The following is an 18045-nucleotide window of genomic DNA, read 5'->3' as shown; positions in this document are numbered from 1 at the left end:
TCAAGAGGGTTCCTGCTCCAAATGAGTAGCCTGTGCTGCTAAACCCCTGCGATGTGACAAGTCAGCACTTCAAACAATTAGATTGTTTTTTCAATTTGAATAAGGACCATACTCAAGTAAACCATGAAGACTCTTTCTCTTAGTCTATGAATACTGCTCTTCTTCCATAACTACGATTTGTCAGGCGTCTTCTACGGATGTTAACATTTATTAACTCACATTTATGAGCGAAAAAATAAAATGTTCTCCCAGTCATTTCTCTGTCTCTTCCTGGCTATGGAGAGGTTGGTGTTAAACTGTAGTAGATACCAGCAAGCTCCTTACTATGCTTTCTAAAAGTAAAACCGGGCTGTATCAAGTAAGTACACACACACCCCAGAACAAGAAAACTAGTCTCGACGATAGAAAGAAACCTGAAAAAAACTCTAAAATGAAATTTAATAATTAGACTGCATCAGTGCCTCAAAAGAGTGTATTGATACTTGCCAAAACCTGGGTGAAAGATTGCAATGTTAAGTATTGTATGTAAGATGGTAATCATATTAATTATTTTTAGGTGCAGCTCAAGGCCAGGTGATGATGGGTGGAACAGGTCCTGTTCAAGTGAAGGATTCTCCTCTTCTTCTTCAGAAAATCGATGCGCTTCAATTATCGATCAAACATTTGAAACATGAAAATAACAGGCTGAAAGTGAGTTTTTCCTATGTTGAATTCTGTTTTGTCAGTGTAGGCTCGGTTATATCTTCAGACTTTTTGTTAAAGATTTTGGTGCAATCCACACAAAATAACATGTAAAAAGAAAAAATTACATATTCTCTTTTAGCATCTCCTTCCCTTCATCCAAATCTATTCAGTAGGTGCACATTTGTAGTTTTGATTAATATTTCAAACTGCAGATTCCTCACCTTTGGAATATCCCCAGATGGCAGATTAGATCTAGAAGATTTTTTGAGCATATTTATCTATTTATTTTGAAGCTTATAAAGCGCACGGCTACCCCCGACGGGGGTGTCCCGGTGCTACAGACACCAGGCTAGAGAGGGAGGATAGCGATTAAAGACTTGCAAACAGCCAAGTTTTCAATTTACTCCGGAACAGTGACTCTGATGGAGAGAGCCTAAGATCTAATGGCAGGCTGTTCCAGAGTTTCGAGGTCACTACTGCAAATGCTCTGCCGCCCATTCTGGACCGGCAGAAACGCGGCGTGAACAGGAGGCAGATGTTATTCGATCTGAGAGCTCTAATAGAGCGAACCGGTTTAAGCCTATTTCTCAGATAGGCAGGACCAAGGCCCCTAAGGGCCCTAAATGCAATGCCCAGTGCTTTAAATTGAATACGCCGAGTCACTGGCAACGAGTGCAGCTTCCTCAAGTATGGAGTGATCGAATGACGGTAGGGGATGTTACCAATCGGCCTAGCCGCTGCATTTTGCACAATCTGCAGTCAATTGATCAGGTAGGCCGGGGCCCCTACATACAGACTATTAGAGTAGTCAAGATGCGAAGTAATTAGTGCATGTATGACCGTCATATGTGAATCAAGAGGAAGATAAGGAAAAATGTTCCTGATCATACGGAGTTTGCCGAAACAGGTTGCAGTAACTTTGTTAATTTGGGTTTGCACTGAGGCATTGTCCGGTATATGTCGAGGTCCAACTCGAAGTGACCAGTGGAGCCACTATGGTGCCACCCCAGCCTGCGGATGCAGATTCCCTTCTTTCCATGCCTTCATACATTGTTTCGGAGCAAGCTCCTGACTTTTATGTTGTCAGTTGGCGACCTTTTTCTGTTCCATATTTTTTTTCCATTATGCAAGGCAACATTTCCCCTCCTAAAACTGTAGAGTTTAAACCTTTTAAAGACTATTGCAAATAAATGTCTGTAACTGACCGTCACAAGCTGCGTCTCTGGTGTTTGGGGACAGACAACGACTTCAAGCCATTTGATTGGATTCCTACAAAACTGGCCAAGCTCTCAGATCATCTAACACCCTACGGGCCTAACTCCGCCCGTAAAGAAGGCTAGAAATGGAGGACGATCTTTAACTGTTGAACACCCTGCCTCTTACTCTGCAGACAATCAATGAATTGTCCCTCAGAAAACGCCTCAAAGCCTTTCTGTTTGTAAACTAACCCCTATGGAGCTTGCACCTACAATCTGTGTTGCTCAATCAGCTCTGGGATTGCCTCCGGGTCGCTATGTGCTTTACAAGTTCTCCTAAGAATAATAATCAGTGTGCCCTAATGAACCTGAGGCGATCCAGGAACGTGGACACCATGGGACTTCTGATGGTGTCCAGCAACCGGGTGTTGCTGGACACCATCACAAGTCACATGGTGGCCACTCCCGCTTGAAGTCAAAGCCCCGGACCCAGTCCCGGTCCTGCAACAGCTCATCATTAAGGGCCAAGTCTTCAGCCAAGTAAAATACAAAATTTAAAAAATAAGTCCAAGTGGGCCTTGTCCCAGCCTCACCAATCTCACAGGTGAGAAGCGTGGCGTGACTGACTCTGGAGCACGAGACTCACGGTTCGATCCAGGGCGGCAGCTCAACATCATGTGACTCTGATCCAATAGGGACTGGACATAATATAATGAAAAGTTCGATGTAATTCTGTTACAAAAGACATAGGGTTTGAATGAGATTGAGTGGAAGGGCTTTCTCAGCTTTTGTTTGCCAGCTGTTTCCTCTAAGTCCGATAGACAAAAGGGAGGGAATGGCTATTCTTTTGTGCTCCACCTTATCTCCAAAGGTATTTCCAATTAAATGTACACATTCTGGTATTCAGGTTATTTGGGTGGTGCATTGCGATACTTTTAACTTTCTCTTATTGGGTTTTATAATGCTGTCAACTAAAAGGAGAAAGCTGGCCGTGTTGTCACCTTGCTCCAACCTATTGATTTTCCTAATCACAAATGCTTCTTAGTACACAAATGTTTAATAATTATATTGGAAGGGAATTTAAATGCTAAAGTTAGTTTGAGATTATTCATCAGCGGAGTATGGATGTTAGAGGGGAAACCCTATATAGGAAGTTACTCGACTATGAGCTTCTCAGTTTTATTGAAATTATAAAGGATGAAGGTTTTCAAATACCCACTTTTATTGATCGTGCAGGGAAGTACAATTGATTTCATCTTTATATCTCTTTCTTTGCTTCCTATTCTTGAATCTCGGATTCAGCAGAGAACTGCGCTAGAGGTCATAACCCTAATACTCTGACAATGATGGTGCCGGAATGTGAACCTATATCTCACAGCAGATGCACTGTAGCTATTCGGTCGATGGGCAAACTGCTCTTGATACCAACTACCTATTATACGCTTGGGTAACTTCAATTTAACTTTGATTATGGAAAGACTACTGAGCTAACCAGGGATACATGGGGGATTTAGTGGATGCATCTATTAATCTGGGGGAAATCATAAAAAAACTTCTTCTGATCCCGTTTGTTTCCAGACATAATATCAGAACCGAGTGGGTTTAACAGTACTTGCAGATCTGTAATAAACACAGAAGGACTGTCCTAAACAAAGCCTCTAGGGACAGGGTCAGTATTTCTTTATTGTGGACTGAATGTAAATAGGCATTTAAAGTCACTTCCTTGCATTGGCCTTTGGTGGAGGTTCTGTTGCCTTGTATAGGCGTGGGATGCTTTGGCCGCCTCTTGCCTGGCACTTATTTTCTTCTGCGGAGTGTGAATGGGCTTCCTCTTCTTTTATTCTTCCTGCGTCCCCTTTGGGGTCGGTGGTCTTCTGTTTGTAGGGGTTCCCCTTGCCTGGGGGTACAGGGCTCCTCGCTGTGGGACCCTCTGTTATGTCCAGGCTGTGGGGTCCTCTCGCAGACCCTCCTTCCCCGTGGGTATGGCTAGGGTATCTATTCTACGTTAAGGAATCTGCGGCTAGTAGTCTCTATCAGATGTACGAGTTACTTACCTTCGGTAATGATGTATCTGGTAGAGAAGATTCTAGCCGCAGATTCCTTCACGGCCCGCCCGTCCTCCCCGTCCTGTGAGGACCTTTGGCTTGGTCTTCTGCACTCGCCTCCCTGTGGGTGGCTATGTCTACTGTGAGTGCATTCTTTCCCTCTTTCTAACCGGATGTTCCTCCTGTTTCTTGTTCCTTTCCTCCTCTGTTGGCACATTGGAGGGTGGGTTTATAGGTACTCTGTGCCCTTCTGCTTTGGTTGCTCCAGGCAGGGGAATGGGGGGCAGCTTTTCTCTCGCCCCTCCCCTTTATTACTAAGGGTCCTGGTCCCTCTGCTATCCTTGGGTTGGGGTCTTTTGGCTGTGCCTCTGCCCTTTGTTCCTTAGGGGTGGTCAACACAATCTATGATGGGGCTGTCTTGGTGTTTTGTCGTTCCTTGTTTGCCTTCTGCTGGTTCCCCTTCCTTGTTATTGATTGGTGTTGTAGTCCTGCTACATGTTGTCATGACATTTTCACATATGTCCCTTGTCTACAAGGGGGGCTGTCTCTGTACTGGCAGGGTTGCTGCTCAGGGCTGCACTCTGTTCTTTCTTCTCATCCCTGTCTTTGGGTACTGCAGTGTTTGGCACTGCTACTTATGGTGTTGTTCATCACCACCCCTTTTTCCATATTTTCTGTGTTTTCGCACACTGTTCCCATACTCGCACAGTTTGTCTGATGGCTCCGTGTTGTGGCGCGGAAAAGTTCTCAGAAGAAAACGGGCATAGGCGCGCCGGGGTTGGAATTATGTGACCTCGCTGACGTCACGTACGGGGACGACGCCTGGGCGGAGTCGCGTCATGCCTTCCCCCCGGCGCGCATGGATGCTGGGGCAAAAATAATTTGGAGCCAGTGTCACGCCTGGGGATAATTCTACATTAAGGAATCTGCGACTAGAATAGTCTCTACCAGATACATCGTTATCGAAGGTAAGTAACTCGTACATTTACGATCACCATTGTTAATTTTCTTGTAACTGCTTTTACAGGTTATTTTTATTGTATTGCAAAAGAAAGCCCTTATTCAATTTGCAATTAACTAGTTTCGTTTTTAAAAAAAATCCATTGCACAAATAATTATTTCATAGCTGTATGTGCTAATTATTGGGCTTTTATGGCAAATTTTGATTGGTCTAATAACTCTTTCTATGATGATGACTTGTGCATCCTTTCTTCTGAAAGTGATGTCACATTTCCACTTGCAGAGGGCGTGTGAAGGGAAAAAGCAGTTAAGCTTCCCACCTCCTTCTGTCCTCTGCATCTCTGTGAAGAGGTGAGGCTACAATGGTTGGATCTATAGGAGGCGCTTACATTCTGCATTGATAGGATTAAGGATTACCTGGGGAAAAATCAGCTTTTTAATGAATTTGCCATGCAAAGAAAGCAATGCCACCAGAGGTCGGACCACTATGCTGGTGCTCCTCGATCTCACGGCAGCTTTCGATACCCTATCCCCTCCTATCCTAGTTGACCGGTTGAAGGGGATAGGGGTGGGGGGGGAAGTGCCCTCAACCTTCTGTCTTCTTGTCTCTCGGAGAGACAGCAAAGGGTTCAGCTTGGTGGTTTTCTGTCCTCCCTCCAAAAGGTGCAATGTGGGGTTCCTCAGGGCTCTGCCCTGAGTCCCCTGCTATTTAACATCTACGTAACCCCACTTGCCGAGGTAATAAGATCCTTTGGGTATCAAATATTGTCTTATGCAGATGTTACCCAAATTATCATCTCCTCTACCTCACCGACCGCTGAGGCCGCTCTCAAATTTCAAACCTGTATGGAAGCGGTCTCTAAATGGATGGTGCGCAATTACCTAAAGCTCAATGGTGAGAAGACGGAGGTCCTAGTCTTTGGAGGAAACCCTAATGACATCTGGTCCAAGGACTGGTGGCCTTCCTCTCTAGGAGACTGTCCCCAACCCACCACTTCGGCCAGGAACCTTGGTGTTCTTTTTGACTCGGCCCTCTCCTTTGAACTTCAGGTAAATAGAACGGTATCCACCTGCTGCAATACCATCCGCATGCTTAAAAAGATTGCCCCATACTTGTCACCTGACGCTCGCAAGCAGTCAACCGTTGCCCTGGTATCTTCCAGGCTTGATTACTGCAACGCATTGTATGGGGGCATAAACAAAAAAGCCCTCCAATCGCCTCACAGATGGTCCAAAACTCAGCTGCCAGGATGGTTCTTAACCTCCCAAAGCTATCATCTGCTACTCAGGCCAGAAAGGACCTCCACTGGCTGCCCGTACATGCCAGGATTTCCTTTAAAATTATATGTCTGGCGCACAGAGCCGTGTTCGGCTCTGGCTCCAATGGCATAAAGGCCCTGGTCAGCCCCTATTCCCCCAAGAGAACCCTCCGATCATCTTCAAGAAATCTGCTAGCAGTCCCAAGATTTAAAAAAGCGAAATGGGGAGGAAGAGCCTTTTCTACTCTGGCCCCTAAATTGTGGAACAACCTCCCCCCCGAACTGTCCAACCAACCTTCCCTGATCACGTATCGGAAACTTTTGAAGACTTGGCTCTTCTCCCAGGCCTATCACTGAATCTCATTCTTTTGTTTGTCTTCTCCGTATCTGTAACTGTTTAGCTATAATTTATGTTTTAGTCTGCGCCTTGATGCCCTCGGGCTAAGTCCGCGCATTACAAATAACCATTCATTCATTCATTTATCAGTGAGGTTTTGTGTTATACAAAAACCCATGCTTGCATACATTAATGTGACTGGATGTTTTCATTATCTTTTGAATGGTACCTAATTGGAAATTGAGCTGTGACACTCTTAAGATTAAAAGTATATAACATCTGATTTTCTTTTACATTTTTGTTCCCTAATTGAATACATTTTTTTATACCCATCTGCTCGCCTAATGCCTAAATATAATTTTTTAGGCCTCTCAGATGAAGGCTGAACTTGAAGCATTACCACCTCTGCATGTGCCAAAGCTTCCTGTTCTCAAAGACGGGCAACGGGAAGAGGTGATGTCTAGTTCACTGTACCGGAAAACCAACCAGCTGTTGAAAGCACTGCAGCAAATGAGTGTCACTTCGAAGGTTGTGGACATCACACACAAGAAAGCAGGTTTGTCCAGTGAAACTCAATATCACACTTACCAATTTATTTTCTGAATGTGTGCTGCCTTAATATTCAAAATTGGTATCTAAATAAAACTATAATTGATGAGATGATGTCCCCGTATCAAGCTGGAAATTGATGTTTGTTATCTCTTAGTTCTCCTTTGTTAAAGGAAAATGCACTTCTTATTTGTTATTGACACTTCAATTATTCACTTCAAAATACACACAATAAATTGTAATCATCTTTGGAATTGCATAGTCTTTATATTGGAAATGATTTCAGCAAAGCTCCCTCCCTTGTGACAGCCTGTGGCTCCTAGGCCCATCACAAAGACATGGATATTATCCCAATTCCACCACCACTAACCCTCTCTCCACCTCCTCCACCTCCCAGGTCACAACCACCATTGATTTCGCACTCACTAGAGAGTTCCTCTCACTACTCTCGAGAAAAAGGCTTCCCTTTTAACCCTACCATCCCCTACACGGTGCCATTCGACCTGCCATCAGCAGATGTCCTGCGGGACGACTACAATGTTGATCTCCTAGGGATTCCAGACCTGAACCATTCCCCTATCGAGCCATCTTCCATGGACAACACCACAGCATTCCACGAGGTGTAACGGCAGTCCAACAGGCAGCAACTTTCCACAAAGTAGATAAACATGTCATCCACGAGGAAGACACCTTCCTTGTGGAATTGCTTAAAATTTAGCTCCACTTCCTCCTGATGTTGAAAAGCTTTCTCAGATTGACACCCAACTTTTTCTAGGAGCCAGTCAAGGACAGGGTAGTAACACGTCAGGTAGAGAAAGTAAAAACCTTCTCCCACAGACCTGTTCTACATTATGAGCAATGTCTCACCATAGTCCCTAGTCATCCACATAGCATTCAAATGAGCTTCCTTTCAGGCCACAGTCAATGCTATCCTACCCGATAATGGGAGCTGGTATTGTGGCGGGGTGGTTATAGGGTAGCAGTAAGGGCCACTACCTACCAGAGGATAGACAACTCTGTCTGCCTCTTCTCCAGATAGGACAGTGCCCAGTGGGATGAGTTGCAGTAGTTAATTAAGTATCTCCCTGAAGAATTCAAGAGGGAGGAAGAAATCGGTGATGGGAAGACTATTTCCATTGCCCCCATCTGCTGCACCTTGACACTGCTGGCATTATGACTAGGGCAGTTAGGCGCCTTATGTGGCTTCGCATTTCAGGCTTAAAGCTAGAAATCCAGCAGCATCTGCTCAGCCTATCATTCGATGGAGAACATCTCTCCGACCTGCATGTTGATCAGGTGTTAGAGAAAATTCAGATTTTCCACAGCTAGGGTGGGTAGAAAATCATTATTTTTTTAAAGACACGGAGGCTGACATTGTGCATTCCTCTTTAATTGCAAACTCACAGCAACAACATCGGAATGAACAGAACTTAGAACAAGAATCATCTAACATTCTAGTCACTTTATAGTTCCCTGTGTGGCAGCCATCTTCCTTCTATTGCTGCGAACAACCTTAAATGTCCAACTTCAAACGAAATGTGTAAACAGGAACCCTATAATCTCCTCAATATCTTTGGATTTACTTCCTAAACTACTCTCCTGCTACGAAAAAATCAAGACAAATATTATAGGTGGGAAATAACAGGGCGGGATTATATCAGCCTCCGTGTCTTAAATAAAATCATGATTTTCTATACGCCCTAGCTATGGAAAATCGGCATTGAATGGCAAGGCATTGAGGCCAATATTATGCACGTTTAAGCCTTGCCATAATATTCCTCACAGTTCACTCCACAGGTTTAAAATAATATTTCTTAATATTGACTCGGATGACTAATCTGCAGCCGCTAAAATTCCAGTCAAGCCTCCTCGAACAAATAAGCTTTAGAAGCCATAGGATCCCTAGTAGAATTTGCCCCAAACTTGGAGATATCTATTCCTGACCTTCATTATCTCTCTTACCCTAGCTAATGTGAGTGTAGTCACTGCTTTGAACAGTTTCTTGAAATAAATTATTAGTTTTCAGTTTGTCACATCTCTTAGACTCTGTTCTTCTTTCATATTCCCTCAAATATCTTACCACACACAGCTTCCTACATGCGTGACATAGTCTTCGTTCTCTTTTTAAGATTAAAACATACGTCTTCTGGTGGATATCTACATCTCGTGATCTCCGGGGCCTTAACATCCGAGACCCTCCTAAATGAATCTAGGAACTCGTTTTCAGACCATGATGCCAGTTTCTGCAGTACATGAAGCACAAAACCATGCGAGGAATGAATCCTTTGCTTGGTGGGGGGCGAGAGGAACTCTGGAGGGAGTACACCCTCCTGTGGTTATATACTGTGTCACAAAAAGTACTCCCTGTATGACCTAGTTAGCCACTGAGGAACTAATTGGCTAACTGGACCAGTCTATGTATTTTTGGATAGGTGATATGCCCTACGTGAAGTATTAACACCACTGCTGCTTGGGGAAGTGTTAGACCCGTCTGCTTCTGAGAGTCCCCTCACCACTATGATTTCTTTTGTTCCCCCGTACCTCCCAAAATTTGTCGTTTTTCTTTGTCTGCCAGGACTTTTTATGTGCTGTTTCATGGGGCTAGATGTTCCTTGACGCCCAGTTGCTCACAAGGTGCCTGGCGGAACCTGTGGCATTACAAACTGGGGTTGTCAACCTGTATGAGTGGCCCTAAAATGGTGGACACCCTTTTCCCTCATGTGAGTGACTCCCATTGGAGCCTCCCTGAACTCTGGCCTTTTGAGGTTTTGGCGCCCTTTGTTTGACGCACATTCCTGATAGGAATCCCTTTGTTTTCCTCAGATACACAAAATGGCTGCTCTAGAGCCACAGTACGGTGGCTGCTAGTGACCTAGATATACCTCAAAAGTGCCAAGGCATTGTCACAGCCAGAGAAGGTTCTAGAACCTTCTGGCTCGTGCCAGCACCCCAGGGAACTGGCTATAAAAGGCCCAGTCCCTGGCGGCCATTTTAGAAAGAAGAAAAGAAGAAGGAGATTCCAGACTTGACACCAGATTGACACCTGCCCTGTTGACACCCTGAGGTGGCTGGTAGCGTAGGCAGTAGAGTAGCAAAGGTTGCTGGCGTTGTTTCCGACTGGCGTTCCAGTCAGCTGCGTGAGTGGTGACCTTGCCCCTATAGCGCCTGCCCAGCAAGTGCCTCATTGCCCCAAAGACTATGGCCATACTTGTAGTGCCTCCCCGCCCCCCCTCGGTGGTGATATCGTGACTGATATTGCGTGTCGCGAGGCGAGAGCAAGTTGACCGCGATCTTCAGAAGTGCCCCCTTCGCGACAGGCGCCTCCAGGGGGGAGCTCGGACGTCTCCGAGCCCCACCTCCGTAGAGCGCTTCCTGTGCGGACTGAAGGTGAGGTGGTGCGCCGGGGCGTGGAAAGGCCGGCCTTCATTGGGCGAGACTAGCGTCTCTGCCCCTTCCCCAGTGAGCTGGAAGCTGTAGCTGTGGGCGGGAACCACCCCGTATGAGGAAGTCGGAGGGAGGACCGTGGAGCCCCTGAAAACCCTGTCGCTGGCGTGAGAAGTGCTGTGCCCTGACTGAATCGCTTCCCGATTGCAGCCGATGCGAGGTGGGCCCGTTTCTTCAGGCGGGGTGCAGCGTTGTGAAGGAACTGTGAACTGGCATTCATTTGACTGAGCGCGAAGGTTGTGTGACCCCTCCGGTAGCCCGTTCGTCAGTCTAAAGACTTTGAACTGGTGCCGCCTGTGTGCTAGCGGTGTCAAAGCCTGTAGGCGCGCATAGACTCCACCGGCAGGCAGAGATCTCATCCCGGTGGCAGCGGAGTGCAAATGCTGTATTCACTGTGTTTCCTTGCCTTCTAGATACACGCACATTACTCCCTGAGTGAACCCTAAAGAGTCTAAAGCTTATTTTGTGCCTAGGGAAGCCCGTACTCGTTATCCTTGAAACCAACGTGAAGTGTAAGAGTTATCTTTCCAAGCTGAAACGTATTGCAAGTGTAATCTTCCTAAAGCATTTAATTGGTGGCAGCGATACCAGAATGAACATGTGGTTATTTAGTTAAATGAACCAGTATTTATTCTGCTATATAAAAGTAATATTTATTTGTGATATTTATTCCTGATATTTATTCTATTTATCTTGCTATTTATTCCTGAAGATCTATTTACAGTATTTATGTCAGCAACTGAATCCCAGAGGTTTGTGACTAAAGAAATGCGAATGTGCTTTCCCAACTGAACCCTATTTACAACAGAGAACTTTTACATAAAGGAATCGTATTTTTCTACAGCAGTGGTGTGGTGTCCTTCTTTTTGGTGTGACTGCGCAGGGAGTTATTATTGGGTCAGAGCCGGCTTAACACTAAAGCCTTCACTTGCCTTGTCACTTGAGCCAAACTACCCCCCTTTGTACTGGGCTTGCCCATCGCAGGTCCAACATAAAATTGGTGCTCAGCGGGTGGGATTACGAGCCGTGCTTGTATTGTACCCCATAATAATTCAGTGTGCACCACAGGTACACACCTGGAGTTTTCTCTCAGCGGCCCTCTAATCCAACATTTTGCTTTTTCTAAATTCTTTTCTGGAGGTGGGTGGAGGTGACCCTCAGAGTTTCCTATCCTTGTAACCTACTTCGGGGTGGTTGTCCACACTTTTCACTGACAAGATGGAATTCGAAATGTCAGAGCTGGAGACCTATACTGTGGCACAGCTCAAGGATTTCTGTCAGGAAAGGGGAGTGTTCGTTAGGCGAGGGGCCAAAAGAGAGGAGCTCCGTACTAGTCTGCGAGCCTGGGTGGAAGCGCACACGGAGGGAACGGTGGAGGAGGAGGAGTCAGATAGAGGTACTGTCATTGAGGGGACTGCGGAATGTCCCCCGGGGGTGGGTGAAATGTCAATCAGCCCCAAGGTAGCCTCACGGGAGGGCAGCAGCATGTCATCGAGAGGGTTGTCAGAGACCGAGTTAGCCGACAGGAGAGAGGAAAGACAGTTAAGGTGGGAGTTGGCCAAGCTGGAGATGGAAGGGAGGAGGATGGAACACGAGTTCAAGCTACGAGAACTCGACCTCAAGGCCCATAACATCATTCCGGAGGGTGTCGAGTCAAAGGAATTTGCCAGGGAGCCCAGGCCCCATTTACCAAAGGACGTGGTCGCCAGTTATACCGCTGGAGACGACATAGCCAAGTGGCTGGCAGCCTATGAGGTCTCCTTAAGAGCCCATGGGATCCATGAGAAGCATTGGGGTGGTGGAATGTACCGGTACATGCCTCCGACAGGTAGGGATGCCCTATTGGCCCTAGACCGGGAGGAGCAGGCAGATTACCCCGCCATGAAGGTGGCGCTCATCAGGAAGTTTGGGTTGACCCCAGAGAAATACCGGCAAAGGTTTAGGGGCAGCCACAAACTGAGCTCACAGAATTGGGTTGACTTCCTGGATTATGCCAAGAAAGCCCTGGATGGGTGGGTCCAAGGTAGCGAGGTGGAGGACTATCGAGGGTTGTACGACCTAATACTCAAGGAACATCTACTCGAGAAATGTCTTCCCGAGCTGAGGCAACACCTGGTAGACAGCAAACTTACTTGCCCCCGTAAGCTTGCTGAGGAGGTGGACATTTGGGCAAGTACCCGAGTGTCCACGAAGGGGACGGGAGGAGATTCTTAGAAGTCCGGACAGGGCGCTCCCCAGAAGAAAGAGGGGGGAGATAACAAGAAACAGGAGTTCTCCAAAGGCCCCCAAAATAACTTTAAGGGGAAAAGTTTCTTTTCTAATTCTAAGGCTAACCCGCAGAAGAACCCTAATCCTGGCCAGAGTCAGCAGCCAAGGGTTATCCATTGCTTTGAGTGCGGTGGTGTTGGACATTATAAGGGAGATGTGAAATGCCCAAAGAGACCACCCCTCCCACTGGAGGAAAGGCCCTGGGAGTCGCTAGTGTAGTGCTCGGGGAGGAGATGCCCTTAGTTAAAGGAAGGGAGTGGTTGGGTGTCACCTTAGTGTCCCTGGGTGATCGGGAGATGGTTCCAAAGATCCAGGTGCCCTCAAATACTACCAAGTATGGGCAATGGGTCACCATCAATGGCCATAGAGGGGAAGTTCTGAGAGATACAGGAGCCAGTATGACTATGGTAAGGAGTCATCTGGTGTCCTCAGAGCAGGTGATTCCAGGCGTACTTCATCCAGCCGCAATGGCTGACGGCAGAATGGGCCACTGTCCTGTGGCCGAGGTTCCCTTTGAGTGGGGAGGGGTTGCAGGTTCACTTCGAGTTACCGTAAGCCCCGCCGTGCCAGTCGATTGTCTGCTGGGTAATGATATGGAGCACAATGCTTGGAAGGAGGTGGAATACCGGACTCATTCTGAGATGCTGGGTACACCTGATTGGGCCTGTGTGAGTACCAGGTCTGCGGCTGCTCGGGAGGAGAAGTCGCGTGGGTTGGAGCCTGGAACAATGGCCCACCCAGCTGCTGATGAGGGAGCATCTCGAGGACAGGAAGAGCCTGCCTCGATGTCCGTGCCCCGTGAGACGGATAGGACACCTGCGGAGGTGGACCCGGAGTCCGCGGAGGAGGACATGGTTCCGTTGGAGGATTTGCCTGTCCCCGCTGAGTGGCGAGTGGAGGGAGGACCATCCAGGGAGGAACTGAGCAAGGGACAGAGGGAATGTCCCACCCTCGAGGGTCTGAGGCAACAGGCTGAAGCCCAGGCAGCAGGTAACGAGTCTGGGAACTATCGTGTTTACTGGGAGGATGGTCTCCTCTACAGTGAGCCCAGGGCGCCAGTGCACGGGTTGTCACGGGCCCTGGTAGTCCCACAGTGTTACCGAGCCTTCCTATTAGAGTTGGCTCACGAGATTCCCTTGGCAGGACACTTGGGTCAGGACAAGACCTTTGCCCGGCTTGTCCCCCACTTTTATTGGCCTCGAATGAGGGTGGCGTCCGACACATACTGTCGGTCGTGCGTGTCATGCCAAGCCAGTGGGAAAACAGGGATGAAGCTGAAGGCTCCCCTGGAACCACTTCCCGTTGTTGGCACCCCCTTTGAAAGGGTGGGCATCGACTTTGCTGGGCCCCTAGATCCACCGACATCATCCGGTCACAGGTTTATCCTGGTACTGGTGGATCACGCCACAAGGTATCCAGAGGCAGTTCCTCTGAGAACCATTACTGCACCAGTAGTAGCAAAGGCCCTGATGGGGATCTTTACCCGAGTGGAATTCCCCAAAGAAGTTGTGTCTGACAGGGGGACCAACTTCATGTCAGCATATATGCGGGCAATGTGGAAGGAGTGTGGAGTGACCTACCGGTTCACCACTCCTTATCACCCACAGACCAATGGTCTCGTGGAAAGGTTCAACCAAACCTTGAAGGGTATGATCAGAAGTCGACCCGAAAGCCTGCGGAGGAAATGGGACGTCCTCCTACCCTGTTTACTCTTTTCCTACAGGTAAGTGCCACAGAAGGGAGTGGGCTTCAGCCCCTTCGAGCTTTTGTACGGGCACCCTGTACGCGGACCTCTCAGCCTGGTGAGGGACTCCTGGGAAAAGTCTCCCCGGAAAGTTCCCCCGGATGTGGTGAGCTACATGCTGGCCTTCCGGAGCCAAATGGCTAAGTTGTGGAAGCAAGCTTCTGACAACTTGGAAGCCAGTCAGGCAGTCATGAAAGTGTGGTATGACCACAATGCTCACCCAGTGGAGTTGGAGCCTGGCCAGAAGGTGTGGGTGATGGAGCCTGGAGAGCTGAGTGCCCTCCAGGACCGTTGGACAGGCCCCTATGAGGTGTTGGAGAAGATGGGCAAGACTACCTATCTGGTGGACGTAAAGACCCCTCGGCATCCGCATCGGGTATTACATGCCAATCGCCTCAAGCCCCACTACGAGAGGCCCGAAGTCATGCTGGTTATGGTGACTGACGGATCAGAGGAAGAGGACACTGAGCCTCTCCCCGACCTCTTCGCGTCTCAAGAAAAGGATGGGTCAGTGGAGGGAGTGAAACTCTCGCCATCCCTGACTCCGGAGCAGCAGGAGGAATGTCGCCAGGTCTTGGGGTCATTCGCTCCTCTGTTCTCCCTTGTCCCGGGTAAGACCCACCTGTGTACCCATGACGTGGACACAGGGGACAGCCCACCTGTGAAGTCAAAGTCTTACCGGCTGTCTGACAAGGTGAAGGCCAGCATCCGAAGCGAAGTAGCTAAGATGCTGGAGCTAGGAGTCATCCAACCTTCAAGTAGCCCTTGGTCTAGCCCGGTGGTTTTGGTTCCCAAAGCTGCCCCACCTGGCGCCACACCAGAATTGCGATTCTGTGTGGACTACCGAGGACTAAATTCGGTAACCAAGACGGATGCTCATCCGATCCCTCGGGCGGATGAACTGATTGACCGGTTGGGAGCTGCCCAATATCTCAGTACCATTGACCTCACTGCAGGGTACTGGCAGATTCCCATGACTGATGGAGCCAAGGAAAGGTCAGCCTTCTCCACGCCTGATGGACACTACCAGTTCTGCGTCATGCCCTTCGGGCTCAAGAACGCTCCTGCCACTTTTCAGCGGCTGGTGAACACGATCCTCACTGGGATGGAGTCATTCTCTGCTGCTTACTTGGATGACATAGCTGTCTTCAGTAGCAGTTGGGAGGATCACTTGCAGCACTTGCAAGCCGTTCTCCAGGCCCTGGAACGGGCTGGCTTGACGATCAAGGCCAGCAAATGTCAGATTGGACAGGGGTCGGTAGTGTACTTAGGCCACTTGGTGGGCAGGGGAACGGTGCAGCCCCTTCAGGCGAAGATTGAGGCAATCATGGCCTGGAACCCCCCCAAGACCCAGACTGAGGTCCGAGCCTTCCTGGGCCTCACAGGTTACTACAGACGGTTCGTGAAGGGGTATGGCACTATCGTGGCACCCCTTACAGAACTCACGGCCAAGAAGCAACCCAGGAGAGTCATCTGGACGGAGGCTTGTCAGCGAGCCTTCGACACAATGAAACAAGCATTGTGTAAAGCTCCAGTCCTGAAGACTCCAGATTTCACGAAGGAATTCATTGTCCAGACAGTTGCATCCGACATTGGCATTGGGGCGGTGCTATCGCAACTCAATGAAGAGGGTCTGGATCAACCCGTGGTCTTTCTGTCACGGAGACTGCTTCCCCGGGAACAGAGGTGGAGTACCATCGAGCGGGAAGCCTTTGCGGTGGTCTGGGCACTGAAGAAGCTGCGACCATACTTGTTTGGTTCACACAGACAGACCACCGACCCCTTCGTTGGCTCATGCAAATGGAGGGGAAAACCCCAAACTGTTGAGGTGGTCTATCTTCCTACAGGGAATGGACTTTCGGGTGAAACACCAGCCCGGAGTTGACCACGCCAATGCAGACGGTCTCTCCAGGTATTTCCGCCTTAGTGTTGAGAACTCCCAAGCGGTTGGGTAGCTCTCCCCACTTTTAGCTGGGGGGGACGCGTGTTAGACCCGTCTGCTTCTGAGATTCCCCTCACCACTATGATTTCTTTTGTTCCCCCGTACCTCCCAAAATTTGTCGTTTTTCTTTGTCTGCCAGGACTTTTTATGTGCTGTTTCATGGGGCTAGATGTTCCTTGACGCCCAGTTGCTCACAAGGTGCCTGGCGGAACCTGTGGCATTACAAACTGGGGTTGTCAACCTGTATGAGTGGCCCTAAAATGGTGGACACCCTTTTCCCTCATGTGAGTGACTCCCATTGGAGCCTCCCTGAACTCTGGCCTTTTGAAGTTTTGGCGCCCTTTGTTTGACGCACATTCCTGATAGGAATCCCTTTGTTTTCCTCAGATACACAAAATGGCTGCTCTAGAGCCACAGTACGGTGGCTGCTAGTGACCTAGATATACCTCAAAAGTGCCAAGGCATTGTCACAGCCAGAGAAGGTTCTAGAACTTTCTGGCTCGTGCCAGCACCCCAGGGCACTGGCTATAAAAGGCCCAGTCCCTGGCGGCCATTTTAGAAAGAAGAAAAGAAGGAGATTCCAGACTTGACACCAGATTGAAACCTGCCCTGTTGACCCCCTGAGGTGGCTGGTAGCGTAGGCAGTAGAGTAGCAAAGGTTGCTGGCGTTGTTTCCGACTGGCGTTCCAGTCAGCTGCGTGAGTGGTGACCTTGCGCCTGCAGCGCCTGCCCAGCAAGTGCCTCTGCCCCAAAGACTGTGGCCATACTTGTAGTGCCTCCCCGCCCCCTCTCGGTGGTGATATCGTGACTGATATTGCGTGTCGCGAGGCGAGAGCAAGTTCGCCGCGACCGCGATCTTCAGAAGTGCCCCCTTCGCGACAGGCGCCTCCAGGGGGGAGCTCGGACGTCTCCGAGCCCCACCGCCGTAGAGCGCTTCCTGTGCGGACTGAAGGTGAGGTGGTGCGCCGGGGCGGGGAAAGGCCGGCCTTCATTGGGCGAGACTAGCGACTCTGCCCCTTCCCCAGTGAGCCGGAAGCTGTAGCTGTAGGCGGGAACCACCCCGTATGTGGAAGTCGGAGGGAGGAACGTGGAGCCCCTGAAAACCCTGTCGCTGGCATGAGAAGTGCTGTGCCCTGACTGAATCGCTTTCCGATTGCAGCCGATGCGAGGTGGGCCCGTTTCTTCAGGCAGGTGGGGTGCAGCGTTGTGAAGGAACTGTGAACCGGCATTCATTTGACTGAGCGCGAAGGTTGTGTGACCCCTCCGGCAGCCCGTTCGTCAGTCTAAAGACTTTGAACTGGTGCCGCCTGTGTGCTAGCGGTGTCAAAGCCTGTAGGCGTGCATAGACTCCACCGGCAAGCAGAGATCTCATCCCGGTGGCAGCGGAGTGCAAATGCTGTATTCACTGTGTTTCCTTGCCTTCTAGATACACGCGCATTACTCCCTGAGTGAACCCTAAAGAGTCTAAAGCTTATTTTGTGCCTAGGGAAGCCCGTACTCGTTATCCTTGAAACCAACGTGAAGTGTAAGAGTTATCTTTCCAAGCTGAAACGTATTGCAAGTGTAATCTTCCTAAAGCATTTAATTGGTGGCAGCGATACCAGAATGAACATGTGG

The 18045-nt window shown here is 48.9% G+C and overlaps 1 protein-coding gene across 9 annotated transcripts in view; it reads left to right on the top strand.

Moving 5' to 3' along the window:
- The window catches only part of DCTN1 (dynactin subunit 1), a 669529-nt gene that overhangs the window by 578044 nt on the left and 73440 nt on the right, over positions 1 to 18045 (top strand). For all 9 annotated transcript variants that reach the window (XM_078674588.1, XM_078674584.1, XM_078674585.1 and 6 more), the window contains 2 exons: positions 557 to 690; positions 6848 to 7037. In XM_078674588.1, coding sequence (XP_078530714.1) covers positions 557 to 690; positions 6848 to 7037 — 324 coding nt within the window. The remainder of the gene's footprint in view (positions 1 to 556; positions 691 to 6847; positions 7038 to 18045) is intronic.

The sequence above is a fragment of the Lissotriton helveticus genome, chromosome 2_1 (genome assembly GCF_964261635.1).
Source record: "Lissotriton helveticus chromosome 2_1, aLisHel1.1, whole genome shotgun sequence".
Classification (NCBI taxonomy): domain Eukaryota; kingdom Metazoa; phylum Chordata; class Amphibia; order Caudata; family Salamandridae; genus Lissotriton; species Lissotriton helveticus.
The sequence above is the reverse complement of the archived record's forward strand: the minus strand, read 5'-3'. Positions and strand labels throughout refer to the sequence as shown.